The sequence below is a fragment of the Cydia fagiglandana genome, chromosome 1 (assembly GCF_963556715.1).
Source record: "Cydia fagiglandana chromosome 1, ilCydFagi1.1, whole genome shotgun sequence".
Classification (NCBI taxonomy): Eukaryota; Metazoa; Arthropoda; class Insecta; order Lepidoptera; family Tortricidae; genus Cydia; species Cydia fagiglandana.
Window position 1 is genome coordinate 3241578 of NC_085932.1, and position 20274 is coordinate 3261851.

The 20274-nt window shown below is 39.4% G+C and overlaps 3 protein-coding genes and 1 long non-coding RNA gene across 5 annotated transcripts; 3 read left to right on the forward strand and 1 right to left on the reverse strand.

Annotated features, from left to right (window-relative positions):
- Positions 1-482: 482 nt before the first annotated feature.
- Positions 483-2856, reverse strand: LOC134670208 (mediator of RNA polymerase II transcription subunit 8). 2 transcript variants are annotated; one of them, XM_063527928.1, is made up of 5 exons: positions 2742-2856; positions 2382-2586; positions 1743-1988; positions 1243-1339; positions 483-796 (listed from the first exon to the last, which is right to left on the reverse strand). In XM_063527928.1, the coding sequence occupies exons 2-5, from the start codon at positions 2544-2546 to the stop codon at positions 537-539; spliced, it is 768 nt and encodes a 255-aa protein (XP_063383998.1). In that variant the 5' UTR covers positions 2547-2586; positions 2742-2856; the 3' UTR covers positions 483-536. The 2 variants fall into 2 exon arrangements, with proteins under 2 accessions (XP_063383998.1, XP_063384006.1); XM_063527936.1 differs by having other exon boundaries at positions 2790-2841.
- Positions 2857-7684: 4828 nt separating this feature from the next.
- On the forward strand, positions 7685-13147 carry LOC134676605 (uncharacterized). The gene is made up of 4 exons (XR_010099951.1): positions 7685-7950; positions 8633-8677; positions 11106-11207; positions 12917-13147. It is a non-coding gene; the product is annotated as an uncharacterized LOC134676605 (long non-coding RNA).
- Positions 13148-13535: 388 nt separating this feature from the next.
- Positions 13536-15756, forward strand: LOC134676512 (WD repeat and HMG-box DNA-binding protein 1-like). The gene is made up of 4 exons (XM_063534929.1): positions 13536-13648; positions 14490-14618; positions 14884-15097; positions 15438-15756. Exons 2-4 carry the CDS (start codon positions 14540-14542, stop codon positions 15661-15663), a joined length of 519 nt encoding a protein of 172 aa, XP_063390999.1. The 5' UTR covers positions 13536-13648; positions 14490-14539; the 3' UTR covers positions 15664-15756.
- LOC134676410 (uncharacterized) lies at positions 15547-19730 on the forward strand. Its single transcript, XM_063534836.1, has 3 exons — positions 15547-15620; positions 16852-17019; positions 17293-19730. The coding sequence occupies exon 3, from the start codon at positions 17602-17604 to the stop codon at positions 18817-18819; it is 1218 nt and encodes a 405-aa protein (XP_063390906.1). The 5' UTR covers positions 15547-15620; positions 16852-17019; positions 17293-17601; the 3' UTR covers positions 18820-19730.
- Positions 19731-20274: the final 544 nt, after the last annotated feature.

Consider the following 20274-nt stretch of genomic DNA (forward strand, 5'->3'; position numbering starts at 1 on the left):
CTAATAGTCCCATGTTGGTTATATTCCCAATAGTAAACAAACTATAACAGTCCAGTAACAAAACTTCAAGTCTTAATCCACACTAAAATTTGGTATATAGATTTGAGTCCGGGGGAAGGACATGAACATAGTTTTTAGGCCCCCCCTCCACATCTAGCGTCTTTCGAGCGCCGGCGTCTGGTCAGCGCTATGGAAAATGACGTCGCTGCGCAGTTGCGTCGAGCAGCGGCCATAGAGTTGTAGACGCCGACGTTCGAAAGACGCTAGATGTGGGGGGCCCTTATCCTTGAAGAGAGTGCAATGGGGGGTGGAATTGAAAGAATAATGAATCGCCTAATAATTGAAATAAGCAATGCGTGAATTGAATGATTGTTATTAGCATTATTAGCGCTATACCTACTTTAGCTGCTATCACTAATTCCACGCAAACGAAGTCGCGGGCAAAAGCTAGTAAGAAAATAAATGCAATGCATGATAATATATGTATTTATTAACTACTCTTACATTAAAATCATAATAATTAAACAAGAATAACTCTATCGCTGATAGGGATGTATCTGATTAGCCGCCTTAATATTGGTCTTAATCGCGGAGGGCGCTTTGGGCATGGCGGGCGCCTGCGGGCCGGGCGGCGGCGGCGGGCCGGGCGCGCCGCGCGGGCCCAGCGCGCCCACGCCCACGCCCACGCCCACGCCCACGCCGCCCAGCGCCGCCATGCCGGGCCGCAGCCCCTTGCCCGTGCCCACCGCCGTCACCAGCGCGTGCGTGTCGCCGATGCTGTGCGTCGGTTGCATTCCTGGAAAATATTTATATCCTTTGATTTTCACAGTCTGCTATAGCCGACAAAAGGTTATATACCACAAAATAAATCTTAATACACTTAAATAAAGTTTACTATTGCGTGTTACATAAGATAGTAGTGGCGGTCAAAAGATTGTAGCTGTGCTAAGGAATCATCTGTTTATGGCGCAAAGCAAGTGCAAAGTAAGTTTTCGAGTTGGGTCACAAAACGCCAGTCCCTTTAATGCACAAGAGAACATGTATTGCGTGAACTGTAGAGGAAGGTACTTGTTTATTGACGTGATAGGTCAAATCAAAAGGGTCAGTTAGTAAGTTGTAGATTTATTTAAGCCACAAGGCGGTAGACCCGTAAAACAAGCTCAATCTATAGTTTTTAATTTAATAACAAAAAAACTTAAAACTCTTACATCAGTTGCTTGATAAAACAATAACAATACTCACCTTGTGATCTCATCGACTCCCCTTCCCAATCTTCTCGCCCCTTGGATATAATCTCCCAAACATGGTTGACAACTTTTGTGAATTGGGCTACTTGTTTCTGGAAAAAAAAAACTAGTAAGGACAAGTCTTCTCCAATCTTTAAATAATAAGGAAAACCTATTTCTCTATGAGTCTTATGAAAAACAAAGATAGCATATACTGCAGCATTGAAGTAGTAGCTATGTTCTGTAAGGCACGCCATATTCCATAGTTTAAAGTACCTTAACAATGCTCAAATAATAATGTGGTGCTACATGAACATAAGCACCGATCACCATAAAGAGAATGTCAAGAATGTCACATCTAGCTTACTTTTATTACAAGACTAGTAGAAAAAACTGCTTACATAATTGCTTTTTAAATAGGTTAAGAAGTGAGAATTAATTTCCCTGGTTGTAATAGAGAACAGAAATATTTAAAAATATACTTATAATAACTTCGAAGTAAAAATTAAATCTTACCTGAGCAGTGTCATAGCTAAGTGTGCTAGCTTTATGATTAAACTGCTGCAGCCTCTGCTCTGCCTGCGGTTCAGGTTTCGTTCGCAGCAGATCCGGCACCAAGTCATGTGTGCAAGCTGGTACTCTGCCCTCGGTGAGCCTTGACAGTGCCTCATCTCTCTCACAACCCAGTTGTAGAGGCAAGACCACTAAAGCTCGCAAGGATGGAGCCATCTCTGCTTGCAGAATTTTGCTTAATCCAGTCAACTGTGAATTGACATTGATTAACCTTTTAACCGCCAGCAATTTTTGATCGAGCGTGCTCGTGTCGCCACAGTCAGTAATTGTACCGCGCAGAGTAATGTTGGCATAGATACGGGAGTTATAAATGTGCTGTAAAAACCAAATCAGATCTTTGTCTTATTTATCAGACTGTGGCGAAATGAGCTGGATATGTAATGTCTTATATATCAGACTCTGGCGGTTAAAGGGTTAAAATCATCATGAATGAAGAATCTTAATCCATGATATGTGTTAAGTTTGCAGGTAAACTAGTGTGATTCTGAATACAGTAATATTTTACTTCACAATGAACAAAGTAATAGGATCATGTGGTTCACCGTCATTAGGATATGTTAATAATATTTCAAAAATACTTACATGACCAGATAATATGGCATAGTTATCCAGAAAAGTTGGCCAATTGATAGTTTCATACTCATTTTCAAGTTTAGCAATAAGTGCCTGGATAGCAGTTTTTAAATCATTGACTCTGTTGAGGATTGCTTGAAGAGTTACCTCCAACTGCTTCTCTTCACGTTGCATTTTAGGATAGGTATTTAACTAAATCTCTCTTTTAAAATGGCTAAAATAAATAAAAAGGATACAAATTATAGATAGAATTGAGAAATAAAGAAATCATAATTTGTCATTCCATCACAAAATAAATAAAGTGAGTGAGAATACTCTTAATTATTAGGATAACACAAGGTAATAATTAAATAACCAATAGTAGCCCACCAAACAACACAACAGCTTAACCACATAAAAAAGGTATAAATATAGTACATAATTTTATTCCAGTTCACAAAAACCAAAGGTAACAACGCCAACAACCATCCAACAACAATTGTCAACTGTCATTTCACTGACAGCCAGGAAGTTCTGACAGCACGCTCTTTTATTGCCAGGGAAAAAATGTGGTCTATGTTAAAACCAAGTTAAAACGTTGACACACGGTCGAACCCAATCGCTTGGTGTAGTGTATTTGCACACGGCGCTTGTAGTTGGAGCAAGGACCTGCAAACTTTTTTTACACCATTGGTTACACGCTTGTTGCATGTGCAGATGTAGTGTGCTGCGACAGCCCATCGACACCCCATACTATGATAAGGTAGCTAACACACTATCGCACCGCACCAAGGTCATTGAGGGACGCACCCATAAGTAAGAGGAAGAAAGCGATATCTCTTTCTCCCTCTTACTTATGGGTGCGTCCCTCAATGACCTTGGTGCGATTTCTGTGCGATTTCTATGCCTCAATGTTGGTAACAAGTACGTTCATAGTTTAAGTAGCTAACACACTATCGCACCGCACCAAGGTCATTGAGGGACGCACCCATAAGTAAGAGGAAGAAAGCGATATCTCTTTCTCCCTCTTACTTATGGGTGCGTCCCTCAATGACCTTGGTGCGGTGCGATAGTGTGTTAGCTACTTAAACTATGAACGTACTTGTTACCAACATTGAGGCATAGAAATAATCTTATCGAATTAAAATGACTGTTGTTGCATTTTGGTAGCACATACCATACTTGCTTTCAACTTAGTCGTATTATACTTACTTTTCTTTAGGTTGGTATGATCGGTAAAACGTCAACCGTCATTTTAAATTTTCGTGACAGCGGTAATATTAAGTGATTATTTTTGAGTATAAGACAAAATAACTTTCTCTTTTACTTAAATGGGGGGCAAATCTTTGCGAAAATGTGAAGTTTGTGGGGTCAGGCGTGTAAGAAGATTAACTTCTGATATATTTTTGGCGAGATTTCCGCTTGACCCCAACAGGTCAATAAACTGATGTTTTATGCGATATTTTCATTTTGAGTCGTTACCAGATACTAATTTAATTAGTTTGGAGCAGTTTTTATCGTTTACAATCCTTGATTAAAACGAAAACATTCTGTGAATAGGTTCTTCTTGTAAAAAACTAGGTAACCTAAGGACACGAATAGTGTGCGAACAACTTGTCGATAATCCCTTTATTTCAGATGTCGATTATGGGTAAAGTTGACCGGCAACGAAGATTTGGTATATTTACCCATACAAAGATTAAACGAAAATAAATTTATTTGTGGAGATCATTTTCTTCCAACTGCCTTCAACAAAAATGGAAACAGGCTAAAAAGGAATGCGGTACCAAGCCTAAATCTCAAGGCGCCCCTCTCGGACGAAATTCTATCGTCATTCCCTATTGTTCCAGAGTTTGAAAAACCGGGCAAGTGCGAATCGGACTCGAGCACAAAGGGTTCCGTACCATAATGCAAAAAAAAAAACAAAAAAAAGCAAAAAAAAACGGCCAAAGTTAAGCAACGTCGGGGTGGTCAGTACTTGGATGGGTGACCGTTTTTGAATTTTTTCCATTTTTTTTTGCTTTATGGTACGGAATCCTTCGTGCGCGAGTCCGACTCGCCCTTGCCCGGTTTTTAGGGTTCCGTAGCCAAATGGCAAAAAAAACGGAACCCTTATGAATTCGCCATACCTGTCTGTCTGTCTGTATGTCTGTCTGTCTGTCCGTCCGTCCGTATGTCACAGCCACTTTTTTCCGAAACTATAAGAACTATACTGTTGAAACTTGGTAAGTTGATATATTCTGTGAACCGCATTAAGATTTTCACACAAAAATAGAAAAAAAAAACAATACATTTTGGGGGTTCCCCATACTTAGAACTGAAACTCAAAAATTTTTTTTTCATCAACATATGGGTGTGGGATGTGTCTATTGATATTGAGGTTTCTAATATCATTTTTTTCTAAACTGAATAGTTTGCGCGAGCCGCGAGAGACACTTCCAAAATATGATAAATCTAAAAAATATATATGATGTACATTACCATTACCAAATCGTAAACCGCTATTGTATTATGTTACTTGCTGGTACGGAACCCTTCATGGCCGAGTCCGACTCGCACTTGGCCGCTTTTATTTAACTAAAATCAGGCAATAGGTCAGTAAATGAATGCTCAAAAAACGTTGTAGAGGGAAATGCTAGGAACACAATTTTTGACTCCGTAACTTTGTTTAGACTAGTTAGGAGGTGAACATATCAAAAGTCCCCGGCTGTAGCCCCGGTGCTGCGGGGTAGAGGGGGGTAAGAAGGTCGAATTTTTCGGTTTTTCATTGATATCTTGGAAACTTTGCATCTTAGCGACATGACTACAAAGACAAACCGAAAGCTCATAAAATTAGTTACAAGTTTTATCTAGTCAAGTTTTTCGATATCTTGAATAGTTTTTGAGATACCCGCTCTTGAAAGTTTATTTAGGGATTTTAATTTTATCTTAATATCTACATCAGTGATGCTGTTAGGCCATGTTTGGTATCATTTTCGTATAAATCGGGGGTGCTGAATTCATTTATGGTATCACATTGACACTATTCTGAAGTAAAACCAAAATTAAAAAAAAATATATTTTTAAAAATCTCTCTTCACGCTTAAACCGCTGAACCAATTTCGTTGAAATTTTGTATAGAAATAGTTTCAGTCTCGACACAGGATATAGGATGGTTTTTATAACCAAAAGCATCTTTTGAGGATGTGAAAAGTGGGGTGGAAGTTTGTATGAGGAGTCAATAACCGCTGAACCGGTTTAGGTGAAATTTAGGATGGTATACATCTGTGATTTAGATGAAAATGATACCTAACATGACTTCAAACTTTACCTTAAGCAGTATTTACCTCAGGAATTCAGTTTCGTCGACGAAGTTGAATTCCCCCCATACTCCATTTCACAACTTTAAAGGATGATTATTGAGATAAAAAGTATCTTATGTCCTGTCTTGGGACTCGAAATATCTGCATACCAAATTACAATTAAATTGGTTGAGCGGTTTAAGCGTGAAGAGGAATTTAAAAAAAAAGGTATTTGTTTAAAGTTTATATGTTTTTTCTAAGGAATGGTGTCAATGTGATACCAAAAATGAATTCAGCACCCCCGATTTATACGAAAATGATACCAAACACGCAGGGCCGGATTAACCCTAAGTCAAAGTAGGCAACTGCCTAGGGGCCCCGCTCCGGCTTGGGGGCCCCGCCTCGGCTAGGGGGCCCCGGCGGCACAGCGCGCACCAAATAAAATTCTCAAAAGGCTCAGAATTTATGAGTAATTTTTTTTATGTTATAATAATGAATATGCTTTGTTATTGTTTTTTTTTTCGATCCATTCTTTAAATTAATGAAATACTGTAATAAAATTGAAGCAATACGTAAAAGTTTACGAGGCGCATTCTGCGTAGGTACCTGTTGTAGTGTTGTAATAATAGAGGTTTTCTTTATTGTGTTCCACATCTCCTCTACTTCAGCTTAGCCTTTGGCGTCGCTGCGCCAAGCTCGGCCTGCGGTCTCACTTTTTAATACAAAGGACATTGGTTCGTGTCTGTGCTGAACTATTTATCCTGAAGCCTGATGAAGCACGGCTTTGACTTCGCATGAAAGCTCGCCTCACTGGGGCACTTCGGACTTTTAGGCCCAGATGAAGATTGATACCCGGCCTTTTAACACGGTTTCACAATTTGCGATATTGTCAAAAAAATTCGCGCTCGCTGCGCTCGCGTTTATATTTAGTTCTTTAATTGACTCTATATCTGCATGTTAGCTTGACTGGTGAATTAATAGAGGTACCTAGACCAAGAAAAGTCTGCAATGATTTTGATAGCATACGCAGTGCAAGTGTTATTTATACGTCATAATTTCATAGAAGTTTTGACTGCGAGTGCTATCAATATTCTTGCAGGCTTATGGTTGGACAATGGCTGTTCAGCCTCTCAAAATATTAACTATTGAGAAAATCAACTTTGCGGCACTAGTGAGCTTAGCTTTTAGCCTCGCTTAAAATTGGCCATTAGAGGTAGATAAGAAAGTGACGCTGAAGCTCTCATCTTTGGTATTCCACTGGGAATTGGCCTTAAGCCTAAAGGGCTCTCCCCACACGACGCGACGCGGAATTGGCAAAAACCGATAGAATAAAGCTTTATGTCCACGCAATAAGAGCGAAAAAGACATCGTTCGATTTGGATCGGCTCGGCCGACGCCTGAAGATTGAAATTAAAAACGCAATCTTTTATTTCCCCGTACTGAATGTGCTGTGTGCAGAATTGACTGTAGGGGGGCCCGAGCTTCGCACTGCCTAGGGGCCCCGACATCCTTAATCCGGCCCTGCAAACACGGCCTAGCAGCTTCACTAATGTAGATATCAAGATAAAATTGGAAGCCCTAAATAAACTTTCAAGAGCGGATATCTCAAAAACTATTCAAGATATCGAAAAACTTGACTGAATAAAACTTGTAACAAATTTTATCAGCTTTTGGTTTGTCTCAGTAGTCATGTCGCTAAGACGCAAAGTTTCCAAGATATTAGTGAAAAACCGAAAAATGAGACCTTCTTTCCCCCCTCTCCCCCCCAGCACCGGGGCTACGGCCGGGGACTTTTGATATGTTCACCTCCTAACTAGTCCAAACAAAGTTACGGAGTCAAAAATTGTGTTCCTAGCATTTCCCTCTATAACTTCTTATTTCTTGGCCTACAAGTAAATTAAAATGTTTGATTATGTTAAGCGCCCTCCAGACTATGCGCGTGAATCGCGGGCGAAGCCGCGAACGCGAGTGTGGAGTCTAGTTCGCTGATATGCGAAATCGACTCCAGACTCGCGTTCGCGGCTTCGCGCCGCGATTCGCGCACGAGTGTGGAGCGGGCTTTACAGTGGTTTCTGCTGGAAGTGTCTCAGGACAAAAACGCAAACTAGGAGGTAAAAGATAAAAATAATACTTTAATTATATTTTTATTTTTTGACTTTCGTTTGAATTGAATATAACGTAATTTTACAACCTTGTTTAAGGTGAAGATGATGATTCCACAAATTCAAAACGAAATAAGGGTTATGACCCAAACAGTGTGCCATCGACCTCAACTTACGAGATTTCTGATAAAATGACACCACATCATTCAGAAATAGGTATTAAAATTTTATTAGTATTCATAATTTGCTACCTTTTTTTAGGGTTCCGTAGCCAAATGGCAAAAAACGGAACCCTTATAGGTTCGTCATGTCTGTCCGTCTGTCTGTCCGTCTGTCTGTCTGTCCGTGTATGTTACAGCCACTTTTTTCCGAAACTGTAAGAACTCTTGAAACTTGGTAAGTAGATGTATTCTGTGAACCGCATTAAGATTTTCACACAAAAAAACAATAAATTTTGGGGGTTCCCCATACCTACTTAGAACTGAAACACAAAAATTTTTCTTTCATCATACCCATACGGGTGGGGTTTCTATGGATAGGTCTTCAAAAATTATATTGAGGTTTCTAATATCATTTTTTTATAAACTGAATAGTTTGCGCGAGAGACACTTACAAAGTGGTAAAATGTGTGTCGTCCCCCCCTGTAACTTTTAAAATAAGTGAATGATAAATCTAAAAAAAAATGATGTACATTACCATGCAAACTTCCACCGAAAATTGGTTTGAGCGAGGCCTGGTAAGTATTTTTTTTTAATACGTCATAAATCGTAAACCGCAATTTTATTATGTTACTCGCTGGTACGGAACCCTTCATGGGCGAGTCTGACTCGCACTTTGCCGCTTTTTATTCTTAAACTGAATAAAGGCAAGTACATAATTTAATAATGTTATGTTACAGTAGTTTCTGCTGGAGGAGTCTCAGGACAAAAACGCAAACTAGAAGGTAAAAGATTAAAATAATACTTTAATTATTACTTCCCGGCCGCCTAAACTGGGCTATAACCGCGAAAATCGAAGTTCGCAAATTGCGGGGATTTTTCTCTGTCACTCTAATTACGCCTTCGTTGGAGTAAAAGAGAAAGATCCCCGCAATTTGCGAATTTCGGTTTTCGCGGTAGCCGCTCTAGATAACGTAATTCAAGACCAAAAAAAGTAAGAAATGTTGCCACTTTTTTACTAGCGCGTCTTGTATTTATGTACAAATAAGTAACTAAAAGTACTTTTTTAAATAGTAGGAGTAAAATTACTAATGAATAAATTATCTTAACATGATTATTTATCAAAAGGAATTTACAATTTTACAAACAAATTATTGCAGTGGCAACATTGTCATACTTTTTTTGGTCTTGAATTACGTTTTGCAGTATAGGCGTTCAATTTTGTATGAAATTCCTTTACGCTACGTCTTACGTAGGCGAACAACGCGCGAACGCGGCGCGGCGCGGCGCGGCGAAATCAATCCTTTGATGCCCATAGAAGTGTCCTACGTAAGCGATCTCGTTGCGAACGCGGTGCGGCGCGATTTGCACGCGAATGTCAGGCGGCGCGGCGCGGCGCGGCGCGGCGCGGCGGCGGCCGCTTTCGCCGCGCCGCGCCGCGCCGCGTTCGCGCGTTGTTCGCCTACGTAAGACGTAGCGTTACAGTTCTCTGGAGTTGCTCCGCCCTAAACGTGATACTTCGAAGCCTGATATAACGCCCGGAGCGACGACATTTCATTGCATGTTTGAGAAAAAATTGTTATTTTCTCAAACATACTTCGAAATGTATGCGTTAATATCATGAAATGAAGACATGAAGTTGCTCATTTGCTCGTCTCAACAAGATCTTTGACACAAGATAGTACTCAGGGTCTGATGATGGAGCCGGAAGGTGGTCACCGGTACCAATCAACCATGCAACTAAACCACTTCGTGTTTAGGCTCGTTTTATTCGTCTCAACAAGATCTTTGACACAAGATAGATAGTACTCAAGGTCTGATGATGGAGCCGGAAGGTGGTCACCGGTACCAATCAACCATGCAACTAAACCACTTCGTGTTTGGGCTCGTTTGATTTGTCTCAACAAGATCTTTGACACAAGATAGTACTCAAGGTCTGATGATGGAGCCGGAATGTGGTCATACCAGTTCGTTTTTAAACCCTCGTTGATACAAACTTTACAACCTATAGGTACCAAATGCAATGACGAAACATGTAAATAAGCGAGTACCTATAATTTCTTTCGAGTAATATACCTTCATAAGTACGAGTATGGGGCTATTAATAAATTACGTCGTTTCAAATGGAAGGAGGGGGGGGGGGGGTCTGGAGATCGGATGATGTAGCATGACGTAGGAGGAAACAGAGTCATCCGAAGCATGAGTTTTGGATGATTTGAGGGGTGGGGCCCCGGTCAAAAATCGTCAAAAATAGATGACGTAATTTATGAACAGCCCCTATGTACATTTGCACTGCATTTAGTATTTTCGTACTTACCAAATAACAGTTTTAGGACTTTAAAAGTTAAGTACAGTTAGTGTTGTTATGGTTGATTTCAATATGCTTCGCGAAGGATCAAGAATGTTTAATCCATCATTGTAGTGCGAGTGTGGTAGAAGGAATCGGCATACTGAGCACGCACGGCCTGCCGCAACGCGTAAAATACCTAAACTCGCTCAACCCCGAAATGTAATAGCGCTCTTAACGCCTTCTCGTAACTCATGAGGTCCTGGTAATTGCTCCGCGCTAAATTAAATTTTTAGACAGTTGTTTTCTCGATTTTGGCCACCGTAGCCTATAGAGACTAACAAGCAACGCTAAGTGGTTTTCGTAATCTATGGATGTTGCTATATTAAGGGTGTCACATGCGCGTTTCTGACTTATGAAGCAATTGTTTCTACTTTACAACCTAAAATAAATAATTTCCTTCATTACTTAGTAGTTATTTTAATTATAATATTTTCTTATAACGTTTTTAATTTATTAAATTTTTTTTATGCAATGTTTGAGAAAAGCACTAATACAATCCTTGGCCGGAACAGAGATTGCAAGACTCGCTTTATCCGGCCTCGTCTACGACTCAGCCGTCTACCGCAATCCTGCAATCCCTTACTTCACGGCCTCTGTAGTAATGTACTATTACGAATTACGATACAAGTGCGGAAAAGAGGAAATTTGAAATATCGTTTTAAATCTACACGAGTTGCTAATTACCTGTTTGCACGTGTATCGTACAACGTTTTACAGTACCTACATATGGCCCTTTAAACTTTTGACATCGCACGAAAAGTGCTATTTTACGCACTCGTGCGGGAAAATAGGACCATATGTACTGTAAAATATATTTTGTGACTTTCCTTTAAATATAACGTAATTTTAAAATCTTGTTTAAGGTGAAGATGATGATTCCCCAAGTTCAAAGCGAAATAAGGGTTATGATCCAAAGAACGTGCCATCGACTTCAACATACGAGATTTCTGATAAAAGTACACCAGGTCGGTTAATAGTTATTATTAATTAGCGACCCGCCCCGGCTTCACACGGATTAACAAATGATACATAAATCTTCCTCTTGAATCATTCTATCTATTAAAAAAAAACTCTTCAAAATCCGTTAGCCCCATTAGTAAAATGTGTCCCCCCCCCCCCTGTAACTACATTTACTATGCAAACTTCCACCGAAAATTGGTTTGAACGAGATCTAGTAAGTATTTTTTTAGGGTTCCGTACCGAAAGGGTAAAACGGGACCCTATTACTAAGACTTCGCTGTCCGTCCGTCCGTCCGTCCGTCCGTCCGTCCGTCTGTCTGTCACCAGGCTGTATCTCACGAACCGTGATAGCTAGACAGTTGAAATTTTCACAGATGATGTATTTCTGTTGCCGCTATAACAACAAATACTAAAAACAGAATAAAATAAAGATTTAAATGGGGCTCCCATACAACAAACGTGATTTTTGACCAAAGTTAAGCAGCGTCGGGAGTGGTCAGTACTTGGATGGGTGACCGTTTTTAGGGTTCCGTACCCAAAGGGTAAAACGGGACCCTATTACTAAGACTTCGCTGTCCGTCCGTCCGTCCGTCCGTCCGTCCGTCCGTCCGTCCGTCTGTCACCAGTGGCCTATTTTATAAAGCTACAAGTTACAATTTACAAGCGGAAGTCTCGTTCTAACACATAGGGTTAGAAAGAGACTTCCGCTTGTAAATTGTAACTTGTAGCTTTATAAAATAGGCCACAGGCTGTATCTCACGAACCGTGATAGCTAGACAGTTGAAATTTTCACAGATGATGTATTTCTGTTGCCGCTATAACAACAAATACTAAAAACAGAATAAAATAAAGATTTAAATGGGGCTCCCATACAACAAACGTGATTTTTGACCAAAGTTAAGCAGCGTCGGGAGTGGTCAGTACTTGGATGGGTGACCGTTTTTAGGGTTCCGTACCCAAAGGGTAAAACGGGACCCTATTACTAAGACTTCGCTGTCCGTCCGTCCGTCCGTCCGTCCGTCCGTCCGTCTGTCACCAGGCTGTATCTCACGAACCGTGATAGCTAGACAGTTGAAATTTTCACAGATGATGTATTTCTGTTGCCGCTATAACAACAAATATTAAAAACAGAATAAAATAAAGATTTAAATGGGGCTCCCATACAACAAACGTGATTTTTGACCAAAGTTAAGCAACGTCGGGAGGGGTCAGTACTTGGATGGGTGACCGTTTTCTTTTTGCTTTTTTTGTTTTTTTTTTGCATTATGGTACGGAACCCTTCGTGCGCGAGTCCTACTCGCACTTGCCCGGTTTTTTTTTGCTTTTTTTAAGGCGTAATTAGAGTGACAGAGAAAAATCCCCGCAATTTGCGAACTTCGAAATGATTGTAACGATTTTATTAGTTACTCGAACAGATTGAAATGATGGAAGTTTGTTCCCGCCAAATGAAACGTCAAAGTCAAATTTAGTCGATTTGTTTTGAGGTTGTTCATGTATTTTGTGCAAGTTAAAATAGTTTAATAATTACGGATTAAATCACATGCGATTAATTTAGATAAAAATGAAAATAGATAGTAGACCCCTAAGATATGCTCATGCAGAGGGTTATACGGATGTTTGCTACACTGAAGACGGACAGTGAGTTTTTATTTCTATTGCTTATGTTTTAATACTATAAGTATTTGGATTATAAACAAATATATTTACTCTTCAGGCATATAATTACTTGCGGCAATGACGGAGATGTTCGAATATGGGTTGACATAAAAGACGACGATCGTAACTCCCATTGCGTTGGAGAGAGCGCGACAGCGGTGTGTTTTAAAGACAAGAGGCTGTATGTGGCTACTGATAATCATGCTGTACAAGCTTACACATTCCCGGCTTTCGACAAAGACGGTATTGTCACTAGATTTACTGCATCGGTAACACAAATTATGACAAGCACTAAAAGTGAGGTGAGTTGCACTACAAATTTCCTGTGATTATTTGAATTGTAAAGATTATATGTAAACCAGGGATGTTGCGGATGCAGATTTATTGACATCCGCAGATGCGGATATTTAAAGCCTCACATCTGCGGATGCGGATGTCAAGATTTGGTACTTAAAAAACGTCAAATATTATATTTTTAGCATTCTTTATTAAAAAAAAACCAAACATTTAGTATTTGAGCAAGAATATAGGTGCGTTTTTTTAATAAACAGTAACTTGGCCGACTTTTCGGGATCTAGACGATTTCGTTATATATAATGACGAAATTACCTAGCACCTACGCCGCCGCCGCCGCCACTAACAAGTTCCTGTTACCAACTTGGTCGACATTTGGCGGCAAGCACCATAGCCGGGCAGATAGCGGTGTGGGAAGTACAGTCCGGTACTTGCACGGGCATCATCGAGCATCCCACATCACATAATGTTACAGCGATAGCATGGAACCCTAAAGGTAATATTATAATTAACTAAGAAACTTTTCGTTTTTATTATCATTATAATTTTCTTTTCTTGTTCTTTTATTTACGCTGTTGGTACAGTACGGATGTCTACCGTCTCCAATTCTCCCTCAATTGCTCAAAGGTTTACTGGAAGAGATCCCTTAAAGGGATAAGTTCGCCTTTGTACTAATGACGAATGTTATTTTTCCTGTTTTGTTTTGTTTTTTGTACAATAAAGTGTTTTACTACTACTACTACTAAAGGTATATAAAACTTATATTTACTATGCTTTTAGTAGACATACATTCCATACATATTTGTAAGGGTGGTGAGCTAATTAACAGTTATGCTGCATATACATTTGCGTCTGTCCACGACTTACCCCCTTATTCATAAACGTTTACTAAAGTTCACAAGCCGATAATAATCGTTTGTCCCTTTCTGACGTATATTAGTATGATGGAAATGGACAAACTATTATCAGCTTGTCAACTTTAGTAAGCGTTTATGGATAAGGGGGTTAATGCGTACAATTAGTACGTTCATCATCATCATCATCATCATCATCTGTTTTATTGTACCCCATAATGTGTTGAGCCGGAGCGCCATCTAACTCAGCAGTCGAATTTGAAGTAGGTCCGTTTTTTTTCTTAGACCAATAAGTCTCTGTGTATCCTGTATTGTATGTATCAGTGGCGGCGCGTCAAACATATTCATAGGCAAGCTGGGGCTAATTTGGCTTACATATTCCTTTACAACTCTGCTCAAACGTCCAAAAACAGGCAAGCCGATGGGAATCGGCTTTTATGGACGCGCCGCCACTGGTATGTATCTAAACTATTTATCTTTCAGGAAATGGTGTGTTGGCGTATTGCGATGTGTCCGGGCAGCTGGGTGCACTGATGAATTGCTATGGCAAGGACAGCAAGGCTGATGCTGATGCGCCTGACGATGTTGAAATGGTGGAGAGAGCTGATGATGGTAGGTTTATAATTATAAACTCCTCCTTCCGCCTCCTTGCATCGGTTTCCTCATCACCGAGGGTCGTGGCCACTTCTAGGGAACAGCTTCCCTTTGACAATTTGCCGCCATCTCTTTCTGTCTGTCGCCGAATGTATATAATTATAAATCACCAAATTGAGCAAAACTATCAGGGAATAAAGAAGTGGACCCAGTTACAAAATTGTCCTTATTAACAGCCAACCTGATGGCTTCACGTTTTAATACTAATGATTTCTTATTTCAGGTAATGACTTGGACAATTTGATCGAAAACTATAACAGTGACGACGATGACAACGCGATATCGCTAGAGAAGCTCAAGAATGAAACGCTAGGGTTGGGGACAGTGAGAGACGAAGACGAGTCAAGACCCGTGTCGCGGCACGAGCCGGCGGCGACCACGGTGCCGCCGCAGGCGCCGTTCCAGCTTTCTGCGACCCCGGGACACCTTGAACATAGGTACGAGAACTGTTAATATATATCTAAGATACTACAATGGTGATGATGACAACGCTATATCACTAGAGAAGCTCAAGAATGAAACGCTAGGGTTGGGGACAGTGAGAGAGGAAGACGAGTCAAGACCCGTGTCGCGGCACGGCACATACAAATTAGATTCGCGTTCACAAAGTTACTCACCACCTTGTACCATCAGCCGCAAAAGTGCATGGCGACTATGAATGAATTCATTCATAATTTCTCCACGCAAATTCGCAGCTCATTGTACTTCAAAAAACCTTTAATTTATTATAAAGCTTAAAATTATGTTGTTAACTGCATATGGTTTTTACCATTCCAGATACATGTGCTGGAACGACATCGGCATAGTCCGATGCCACACGCAGGAGAACGGCGAGTCGACCATTGACGTAGAGTTCCACGACACCAACCTCCACCACGGGATCAATCTCAACAACTACCTGAATCACACCATGGCCAGCCTGTCTGCGAGCGTGCTGGTGTTGGCCTGTGAAACGTCTAGGTTAGTTAGGCCCATTTGTATCATTCCGCCAACCCGGGGTTAACCGGTTAAACCTGGAGTTACCATGGTTATTTACCAGTACAATTTGACACTAGGTTAATGGTGAAAAAATTACTTATCCTTCCATAGAAAATGAACCAGCCAAAATGTATGAAACACCCTTTTCTTTTTCGCCATTTCGGTGTTGTCCCCATAGTAAAAGTTGTTCAGTATAATACCAAACCTGCCTGGCAACGGGAATGCAGTTATATTTTAGCCACCATGTATATCATTTTAATAACGTTAAAAAAACGTCTATAAAAATTATATAATGCATACCTAAGTTGAATTAGTTGTTATTTTCCTTAAGAATACATAAAATGGGAAACACTATGCATTCATCTCAAGGTTAATAATTATGAATGATTTGCGAAGATGAGGGTGAATTTTCCTTGCTAATGGGTATTTCTATAACTAATTGTGACAAATCAGATTTATGCAAATAATCTTTTAATGGTGCAATAAAAACTTTTTTTTGTACTCGTCGACTATAATTCTTGAATTAAGATTTCTTATACCAAACTTCAATTGGGTATTTTTAATGTATGGGCTCCCAACTCAACTATAATATTCATATCGATTCTGTTTAGTCAACTATAATCAAACTGACCAATCACAGCTTGCCGCGATCAAGAGGCCGCCGAAAGACGCTGGATGCGGGTCACTTCCAACCGGTACGAATGGAGGTCCAAGGGGGAGGCCTATGTTCAGCAGTGGACGTCTTATGGCTGAGATGATGATGATGATGATGATGAAACAAAATCTACCCTCAAATGGCTTCTTAAGTAAGCCAGTTGAGGTTGGATGAAAACATTACACGATCAAATAACGTAGGTTAAAGTCAGGTCGTTTGGTGACATATCTAGGCGGTTTTGCATTTGGTTGGTTAACCAATAAATCTTATAACTACCCGAAAATGTAAAAATTGTTTGTTTACTTTTATTTAAATACCTAAAGATACAGACTACAAGTGCTGGTATTAAAAAAAAGGTGGTACCAGAGTTAGGCTTGCAACTTTCAAAAAGATGATTATACAATCAAATCCTTTATTATGTATGACCTTTCCGGAACATCGAATTGTGTGTAATGCCAACTCCTATGTTGAATAAGACATGCACAAGATTTTAATGGTGATTATTATAGATAGACTACGCAATAGCTAATCTATTAAAAAAATATCTATATCTTACAGCAAACTAGTATGCATATCGCTGGTCGGCAGCAGCAAGGAGTGGAGCGTTTCCATGCCCGATACCGAGGAGATCCTGTGCGTCACGGCGGGCAGCGACGTCGTCGCGTGTGCGACTAACGCGAGGTTGCTGCGGCTGTTCACGCCAATGGGCACGCAGAGACAGGTCTGGTAAGTATTTTTTTTTAATACGTCATAAATCGTAAACCGCAATTTTATTATGTTACTTGCTGCTACGGAACCCTTCATGGGTGAGTCCGACTCGCACTTGGCCGCTTTTTAACGCGTGTTGAAAAAGCTCCCGTGCGAATGGGGGCTTACGTAATTTTAGAGATCTAAGCATACATACAGACAGGCAGCGGGAAGCGACTTTGTTTTATACTATGTAGTGATGAACAATTTGTTACTAATCATAATTATTATTAACAAATCATTTTGTTTTAGATGATGCTTCGACTTCAAGGGTAAAAACGAATAAAACCACAGATTGTATACGAGGAACACCGCCAAAATATGGCTACAGCAACATAGAAATGACTCCACGAAAAAAAAAACTTGTAAAAAAGTTGCAGCGAACACAGTGTTTGTTATCATCACTCTCAAAAACATCCGTCGATTTGGACAAATTAGATTCCGATTTTCTGAAAAATGTTGTATCAGACTCTCTGAAAAATCAAGCCCGGAAACCTAGAGGCAAGCGATGGAATTTAATTAACAAAATTTCTGCTGTACTTTCATAAAGTATCTTCTGTAATGCTAGATCCAAAACAAAAACATAAAATGAAAGTGAAATATGCCGCTCAAACTCTAAGTAATACTTTCGCAGCTATTCTAAAGATGATTGCAGAAAAATATGAAGACACAGAGTACGGAAAAGAAGTGGCACAAACATCCGAGGTAGTACGGGACCTTAATAATTTATTTGATTCTACTAATGGCCCATCAAACCCAAAAGATGTAATAAAGGGACGAAGACAAAATGTGTCTCGTAAAACCAATCACATAGAAATCTGGAATAGTTTTTTGAAAAAGCTGAAGTCAATGGAGTTCATGAAATCAGATAGCAGGTTAAGATTAAAAAGAGTCAGATGCGTGGAAGGTTATATTGTAACCATAAATTCGCTTAAAGATATCTGGTGTTATTGTAAGGATCAAGGATTTAACTATTTGAATTTACGCTCACTGAATCAAGACGCTCTTGAAAACCTATTCGGACTTATACGACAGAATAGCCCTACAAATCGAAATCCTACCTGCACACATTTTGTAAGTGCATTGAAATCAATTCATATTTCTGGAATGAATGCACCACATAACCGAGGATCTAATTGCGAAGAAGATTTGAACAAGTTATTGCTTGTCAATCCATTATGCCAACATGATGTTGATGGTGATGAGAAACTCACATCAATGACTACCAATGAAGAAGAAGAATATCCTGTTTTAATGATACCTGAAAATGAATTAGAGGAGCAAATTGAAACAGATTTAACAGACATAGAAAATCAACCTATTGTATATTTAAGCGGTTACATAGCTTATAGACTGTTGAAGAACGTAAGCTGTCAAATGTGTTCTAATTTGCTGAAACTGGAAGATGTTACAGATCACCCAATGTATAAATTTATAAGCTTGCGGGAGTGGTGGCAAGAAAAGAAATCATTAACGTACCCATCTATCCAGCTGTGTCGTACAATTGAGGAAGCGAAAAACTATTTTGAAAAAAATAGTCATTTATTATATGAAGAAAATGTCGGGCAAATGTTTTGCACACTCTTTGCGGCAAACATTAACATAACCTGGTGGACATGTAAGGAACATGAGGATTTCATGAAAAAACAATTATTTTGGCTTGTGACCAAAATCTTAATTAGAAGACAGTGCCAAATATTAAATTCGGATATTATTAAAACAGAAGAAATTTCTGCGAACGCTGCAAAGATAGCTCAACTAAGAAGCGCTGCAAAATAATATATGTAATAACGAGTATGCAATATCAATTCCACGCGGACGAAGTCGCGGGCAACACCGCGACTTCGTCCGCGTGGAATCTTATCTTCAACATTTTACATCTTTAGTACCTATAATTTTCATATCCAAGCAATGTTGACATTTTTTAGCAAGTTGTATGAAGTTTTAAGTCAAGTGGATTTTGATGTTGGTTGCTGAAATTACTTTTCTTGTATTCTCATAATAGGTACCTATGCCCTTATACAAAGATTCAAGTTCCGCATTCCGCACTCACTAAATATCTGATCTCCATACAAACTTTCAACCCCTTTTTCACCACCTTAGGGGATGAATTTTCATAAATGCTGAAATGAGTTTTCTTGTATTTTAATTTAAAACGTTTTTACAAAGTTTCAAGTTCCTTGCTTAAAATAAAATTTGCACCCGCAGACAAACTTCCATCCCCTTTTTAACCTCCTTAGGGGTTGAAATTCCAAAAACGTTGCAATCACTTTTTTTTGCAATCGGCTATTATGCCTTTCTAAGAAGTTTCAAAACCATTTGTAATGGATTCAAACTTTCAACCCCTTTTTAACCCTGTTAGGGGATGAATTTTACAAAACGCTGAAATTACTTTTCCTGTCTTCTAATAATATCCCTAAATACAAAGATTCAAGTCCAACACTCGAAAAAATGTTTGATATCCATACAAACTTTCAACCCCTTTTTCATCACTTTAGAGGTTGAATTTTCAAAAACGCTGAAATTAGTTTTCTTGTATTTAAATAATATATCTTTCAACGAAGTTTCAAATTCGTAGCTCAAAAGAAAACTTTAACCCCATACAAATTTTACGTTCATAACATAAGCGTATTGTAATAATAAACTATCTGTATCATATCTTTAATATGTTAAATAAAATTATTTTTATATTTTGCTTTTATTTTATTAATCCTAGTGATACTCAAAATTTACTGTTACTATAGTACAGTACAGCAGCATGTACAGTCGCCATCAGATAAATCGAAGCGGCCAAAGTGCTCACAAATATCTGAACACGCCTCTATTGTCATGGCGCTAGGTGCGTGTTCAGATATTTTTGAGCACCTCGGCCGCTCCGATATATCTGATGGCGACTGTATCGCACATTTATCGATATCGATAAAGAGTAGGTACGCCAGTAGTGGCAAGCCCTAGTGTTGTTTTTTTTTGTGTTGGCAATATTGACATGTATTTGGTGTGTTGGCACAATGTACGTTCATAATTCGGTTTAAGGCTTGTTCGAAAGTGCCGACTCTTAAAACGTAGTGATTATATGCTCAGTGCATCCAACAACAATTGTCAACTGTCATTTCACTGACAGCACGCTCTTTTATTGCCAGGGAAAAAATGTGGTCTATGTTAAAACGTTGACACACGGTCGCAAAGAATATAATACTCACTAGGTCGAACCCAATCGCTTGGTGTAGTGTATTT

Bases quoted from the DNA above. Each gene is read 5' to 3' on its own strand.
- LOC134670208 (XM_063527928.1), bottom strand. From the start codon at position 2,546: ATGCAACGTGAAGAGAAGCAGTTGGAGGTAACTCTTCAAGCAATCCTC. The intron at 1,340-1,742 runs GTAAGATTTAAT...TTTTTTTTCCAG, and splicing joins TTAGCTATGACACTGCTCAG to AAACAAGTAGCCCAATTCAC. The intron at 797-1,242 runs GTGAGTATTGTT...AATATTTTCCAG, and splicing joins GGAGTCGATGAGATCACAAG to GAATGCAACCGACGCACAGC.
- LOC134676512 (XM_063534929.1), top strand. From the start codon at position 14,540: ATGAATTGCTATGGCAAGGACAGCAAGGCTGATGCTGATGCGCCTGAC. The intron at 14,619-14,883 runs GTAGGTTTATAA...TTCTTATTTCAG, and splicing joins GGTGGAGAGAGCTGATGATG to GTAATGACTTGGACAATTTG. The intron at 15,098-15,437 runs GTACGAGAACTG...TTACCATTCCAG, and splicing joins CCGGGACACCTTGAACATAG to ATACATGTGCTGGAACGACA.
- LOC134676410 (XM_063534836.1), top strand. From the start codon at position 17,602: ATGCTAGATCCAAAACAAAAACATAAAATGAAAGTGAAATATGCCGCT.